The 6,541-nt window shown below is 40.0% G+C and overlaps 1 protein-coding gene across 1 annotated transcript; it reads left to right on the forward strand.

Moving 5' to 3' along the window:
• Positions 1-397: 397 nt before the first annotated feature.
• LOC311059170 (uncharacterized protein) lies at positions 398-4,096 on the forward strand. The gene is made up of 6 exons (XM_084076852.1): positions 398-538; positions 1,069-1,167; positions 2,612-2,890; positions 2,993-3,126; positions 3,293-3,405; positions 3,646-4,096. Exons 1-6 carry the CDS (start codon positions 412-414, stop codon positions 3,794-3,796), a joined length of 903 nt encoding a protein of 300 aa, XP_083932978.1. The 5' UTR covers positions 398-411; the 3' UTR covers positions 3,797-4,096.
• Positions 4,097-6,541: the final 2,445 nt, after the last annotated feature.

Below are 6,541 nucleotides of genomic sequence, written 5' to 3' on the forward strand. Positions count from 1 at the left end.
GATAGATAGATAGATAGATAGATAGATAGATAGATAGATGTAGGAGCCAACCAGAGCCCAAACACCATGCCCAACTGTCTTCCTTTTTATCGTGAGTCTGGTAGATAGAAAGATAGATAGATAGATAGATAGAATTAAGTCATCAGAACTCTCAAATAACACTTTTAATAACGCACAACAGCAGGAAACACCCGAGACCTCTCTCAGCGTTTCTGAAACCTGTGGGTGTGAAGTTTATTTTTAGAATATTGAACAATGTGTAAACTTCCTCTTTCCTCTTCCTCTTTCTGTTTTCCAACCAAGTGCGCAACGAATATAGTTTGAAGATGAACCAGAATGAGTGAGGACGTGTACGCCATACCAGACCTGACAAACAAGGTCAGCTATGGCCGAGGAGAGAGGGAGCAGGAGATGGAGGAGAGAGGAGAGAGAGAAGAGAGGCTAGTAGACATCTATGTCACTGCAGACGACCTTGACATTGACCCTGGGACACAGCAGGATGCTGTGCAGAAGAACACAGCACAGGAGCAGAATGAAGGTACAAATACATCCCACAATGATTCACTAACACATCTGGAACACCACAATAAGTTTGACACATCAAAGGAAGAACTTTCAAATCAAATCAAATCAAAATGTATTCATATAGCACAATTAAAAACAAACTGTAGACAACCAAATTGCTGTACAGGTCAATGCAACAAAACAATCAAATACAATCAAACAAACAATCAAACAAACAGGAGGTGATCAAGTTAAAGCTCGGCTGTGATTAAAAGCCAAGTCGAAAAAGTGAGTCTTAAGCAAGGATTTAAAACCTTGAGAGGACTGGGCGGATCGAATGTGAAGGGGAAGATCATTCCAGAGCCTGGGGGCAGACACAGGAAAAGCATGGTCGCCCCTGGTTGTCATTCATTTTGTGGGTCTTTGGCACGAAAAAGTGATTTTTTTTTTAGAATCGGCCTCAGGTCTTAATGGGTTAAATGACTTGTTACCTGTCATAAAGGATCATTAACTTATTAAAACCATCTGCAGTATATCCTCATAGGTTTGTCTTATGTTTTTCAGGCTCTGATCAGTCAAAGAACAATCATTCCAGAGCTGCTGCAGTGTGTCTGGTGCTGTTGAGTCTTCTATTGGCTGTCATCATTGGCCTGGTCATAAAGTGTGAGTGTCATTCTAAACACTATCTTTACATGTTGTATTTGTGTCGGCGTGTCGCAAATGTAGTGTTGATGGCTGTTGATTGGAATATTTTGGCCTCTATTTTGAGTCAGGACTCAAGGTGGACTGACCATTTCTGGAGGCAAAGTGCTGTGTTTTTCCCTGCCTGCGTGTATTTTGGGGACTCACAGCACGATATGCTTCATCCACCTGCTTAGACGGACCGGCGTATAGCAAATTGCACACTTGTCCATTGCTATTTTCAGCACACTTTAGTTGGCGGAGGCAAAACTAAGATAGACTTCCCTCAAGATGGAGAACATCATTTTAACCTTTTGAAATGCATTCTAAACCACACGTGAAAAAGGTTAAATGTATGTCCCACAAAACTATTATATGTCACAATGCACAATATTGAATAGGGTTGTGTAATGCAAGTTACAGATACAGAGGTCACAATTTAATATATTGCGAGATTGTAAGCGAGGCGATATATTGCAATTTTCTTCTATCATAAAATAAAAATATTTCAAAACAAATCAAAAATAGCCAAGTTTTGCATTGCAATGCACATTTTTTTCCCGAACAATTAGTCACCCCATTTTGTCGCATTCTTAAAGAACCTTCCGACAACAAGTGTGCTCCTCTAGCCCTGCTCTAAAGGTCATTGTTACTCAATCCACCTGCAACAAACCCATTGATAATACGCCTACGGTTCAGTACAATCTAACCTAACCGTGAATACTCCTCCCTTCTCTAGTCCAATAAGCAGGAGATAAATGAATGGTGAGCGGTCATTGTTGAGAAATAAACACAGACAGGGTCTTCATCATCCTGAAGGGGTTTATTTCAAAATTTTGATCTGCACACCACAAATGATTCCACTTATCACACAGCTATTACTCATCTATTTAATAAAGCAATTAATACATTGATAAAATGTAACAACAAAATTGTTTAATTGATTGTAAAATAATTCAATTGCTTATGGTAAAGAAAGATCTAGTTCATTAGATTAGCTATGCCAGGTGTGTCCAGTATAGGTCTATATTGTCACTGCATTGACAATTTCTCACCTCGAATGTTTTTCTGTCTTTAGTGTAGCTACTGTTTAGCTGTATTGTGTGTTTGTTTTGCACAGCTGCCTTGTTGAATAGGGCAACAACCATTCATGTTCATTGTCTGCAGTAGTAGATAGCAGCGGTCATTATAGAAAGATAACAGACTATCAAATTTAGTGATTGGACAATCAGGAAGGATCAAGCATTCAACCAAGCCGTGTAATAAATACCAAACATCTGTCACCACGCCTCACCAACCACACCGTTCACTGAGCTTCACACTGGTTCCCCAAAATAGGGCCTTGTCTCACCGTCAATTGAAGATTATCAGAACAAAGTTGTATGTACAGTAAAGCTCATTAGTTTGTTGATTCTCCTTCTTGCAGATTATGAATTGAATACAGAGAAAAACAACCTACAGTCCATATGTAACAATGTAACTGAACAGAAGGGTCAGATACAGTCCAGTTTTGACCAGCTACAGTCCAGATATAACAATGTAACTGGACAGAAGGATCAGCTACAGTCCAGTTTTGACCAGCTACAGTCCAGATATAACAATGTAACTGAACAGAAGGTTCAGCTACAGTCCAGTTTTGACCAGCTACAGTCCAGATATAACAATGCAACTAAAGAGCGAGATGACCTGAAGAGGAGACTCTGTGGTCAGTGAGACATTGCTGTTTTTATTAATTGTTATATCATGTTGTTCATCAATTACCATTAATATGAGCAAACAGTTGCTAACTTTATTATTTTGTTGTTAGAATCATATGGATTTACATTTGATGGTGGTGTGTATTCTTACGTCTCTACCGAGATGAAAACCTGGGATGCCAGCAGACAATACTGTAGAAACAGACAATCAGATCTGATGGTCATAAACAGCGAAGAAAAACAGGTGTGTGTGTGTGTGTGTGTGTGTGTGTGTGTGTGTGTGTGTGTGTGTGTGTGTGTGTGTGTGCGCGTGCGCGCGCGCACGTGCGCACGCGTGTGCATGTGCGTGCTGTAACATATCTGTCATCTGTACAGTTTGAACTTCAGTAACCAGCACCTTTTCTGTCCAGGACTTTGTTAAGAGAGTTACTGGCGGAGACCAGAACATGTGGCTGGGTTTGAATGACAGACACACAGAAGGAGTCTGGATGTGGGTAGATGGAACAACACTGACCACACCAAAGTAAGACTTTACCTTACGTTTAACTTTTCTTTATTTCAACTAACATTTTAACTATTTCACATATTTGCTGCCTTTGTCTAAATGGTGTTAAATGTTATTATGACAATGATACCTATTTTCTATCACTATCCAGTTAAATTGTAACTAATATCTAGAATATAATTGGAGGTCATGATTAACAAACACAATATTTAGAGGGGAAACAGTATTGTAATGTGTCCAATGTTTCTACTTCATCAGGTACTGGGCCAATGATCAGCCTGATAACAAGGACAAAGGAGAAGACGACTGTGACTGTGCTGTGTTTTGGAATGGAGATCCTACGAAAGGATGGTTTGACAATGCATGTTCTCAAACTAACCATTGGATCTGTGAAAGAGTTCTGTGTTGAAATCATCATTTTCACAATGTATCAAGCTGGTGTGTTGATGGGTGTATTCAACTGCTTTGTGATTCTACCCAATATGCACTGTATATATTACATTACAATTGATATTAATATTTGTATTATTTAAGGGGAGCCTAGAATGAGAATAACATGAACTTAACCACCGTTACATTTTAATACCATTTCATTGTAAATATATACTAAGGGACCAGATGTGGCCTGCTTCTATCAGCAAATGCACATTTTTTTTCTTTTTCTAAGTTAGTTTTTCTAATGCAAAGTCACTCTGTTTGACCCATCTCTTTATTTCCTTTTAATATTACATACATTTTAGATTTTCAGTTGGTTTGTTTCATTTTTGCTTTGGCAATGTAAACGTCTGTTTTCTCATTCCAATAAAGCAGAATTGAATTGAATTGACAATGTTTCTCTCTGGCACCAGGCTGCTACAGTATGCTACAAAGAGAAGGAGGCAGTCAAAACCGAAGTGTAATAATAATAATAATAATAATAATAATAATGATGATGATGATGATGATGATGATGGTGATGGTGATGATGATGATGGTGATGATGATGATGATGATGATGATGATGATGATCATCATCATCATCATAGTTCGAAGTTACAGTAACAATAGAAGTGATGTCTCCTATATGCAGTGGTGGAAAAAGTAGGCTACTAAATTGTTTTTACTTAAAGGAGTAGTTCACCCCCAAAAAATACTTATTTTCTATCAATTACGCACCCCATGAAGCATTGAATTCATGGAGATTTTTTTGTTTTTGTCACATTCCTAAGCCAATAATTTTATGACTGGTGGTGTCTCTGGTAGGAGACTCAAAGAGTCTCCTTTGAGTCTCCTACCTGGTAATCAAATTATTGTGTGAGTTTGTATATTGCCTGTTTTTAGCAATGAGATTTGAATGTACAGTAGAAGATAAAAAAGGAGGGGACCAAGTACGGACCCCTGGCGGACCCCAGTCACAGACCTATTCAGGGTTTAAATAGTTAAAGCTGAGTCCTACAAGAAAAGTGACACAGATGGTGACCAGCCCTGAATTTGCGTTGTCATCTAAACATCTCTCTGTCCTTCCCCAGCCTCCATGGCTCACTGACTCCTTATTGTCTCTCACTCCTCTCTTCCATCCCCTGCTTAACAGGCTGTGAAGTGTTGTTCCTTTTGACGTCATCGGTTCTTGCTCCTGGATATTCCCGCTCATATTCGGCGCCTGTGATCAATCCCCCATGCGTGCAGTGTACTGTATGAGCATGCGAACATGCATGTTAATCGCATGTGAGGACAGCACATGGATACCAATGCACACGTGAATTAATACTACACAATGCTGAGGCTGACACAAGCTTATGCAGATGCTCAGATGCATCGATGCATGCATAGGGTACATGCATTATGCATCCATACAAACATATGCGTATGTGCACAGTCTGCACACGCACGCACATGCATGCGCACGCACGTGCACACGCACACACACACACACACACACACACACACACACACACACACACACACACACACACACACACACACACACACACACACACATCCTCGTACTGCTATTGTTCGACTTTTCTGAATTGCTAAAAGACTAAACAACATTATCTGAACCGAATGCTCAGTAGCCTAAACCCATTTGTCAAATCATTAACTATTTTGGCAAAACCTTAAACAGGTTGCTAGACACAATTTGCAAATCTCATCCACTCGTTTTTGTCAAAATCTAAATGCATCTCACTCACAAAGACAAATTTCATACTATGTTGCACTTGTGCTGCAAAATAGTAAACACAAGCGGCTAAAGTTAACCGCTTAAACCATTTCGTTGACCAGGGTCTCTCAGGGGTCGCTTTACACCAAGGGTCTTCAACAGAGGGTCTGAGACCCTTAGGGGTCCTCAGAGTTAAGGGGGGCAGCCCTAGAATCCCTTTTCTGAGGGGAACATTAGCCACAAATAGCTGATCTACAAGCTCACACCGCCTTGCATGAGCTTGTAGATTGGCTATTTTTGGCAGAGGGAAAAAAGGAAAAAATAGGGAAAAAAGAGCACTTCAAGTACAGAGTACGGTCACATTTGAGGGTTTAAGTGGCTAAATGTCTGAAAGTACACATAAACAACAAACCAAAAAACTGTAATTTAAAAACACTGATGATAGTGCTGTGAAGCTATCTATGAAATCTATGAAAAAGTTTAATCTGCAACACAATTTTATACAATATGTTGGGGGTCCCTGCTTCATCTCTCTCGGCCAATTAAGGGATCCGTGGCCTGAAAAACTTTGAAGACCCCTGCTCTACACCAAATCTCCAATCTACAAACTCGCAACGCCTGGCATTGTGACGTGTTGTGAGAGTGCAGATCGGCTATTTACGCCAAATGTTTTATCTTATAATTACAACTTAGTTGGCATCATTTACACACTTGATTCTAATGAAACCGACTCCCAGGTTCCCATGCAGGGAAAATCTCTTACAGGTAATGGATTTGGCCTGCAGTGGTCTTGTCAAGGCTGGATCTGACACACCAGAGGAACACACCACCCCACGCGTTCCCAGACAAAGGACAACGTTGCATGTGATGTGGACGAAGTCCTCTGGCTAGAACCAAAGCACAAAGACATGATGCTGATGCAGAAAGCATCTCTCATTGACTTTGATGCAGTTGCACAGCTTTTTTAAGCATATAGTCCTACTGGAATGTACTTTCATTTAGAGTTTTCTTTGG

Source organism: Gymnoscopelus microlampas (assembly GCF_963454915.1).
Source record: "Gymnoscopelus microlampas genome assembly, chromosome: 13".
Classification (NCBI taxonomy): Eukaryota; Metazoa; Chordata; class Actinopteri; order Myctophiformes; family Myctophidae; genus Gymnoscopelus; species Gymnoscopelus microlampas.

What these genes read in the sequence shown, in the direction of transcription:
- LOC311059170 (XM_084076852.1), top strand. Translation starts at nt 412, where the DNA reads ATGGAGGAGAGAGGAGAGAGAGAAGAGAGGCTAGTAGACATCTATGTC. An exon ending in AGCACAGGAGCAGAATGAAG is followed by an intron (nt 539 to 1,068) that starts GTACAAATACAT and finishes TATGTTTTTCAG; the next exon opens with GCTCTGATCAGTCAAAGAAC. An exon ending in CCTGAAGAGGAGACTCTGTG is followed by an intron (nt 2,891 to 2,992) that starts GTCAGTGAGACA and finishes TTTTGTTGTTAG; the next exon opens with AATCATATGGATTTACATTT.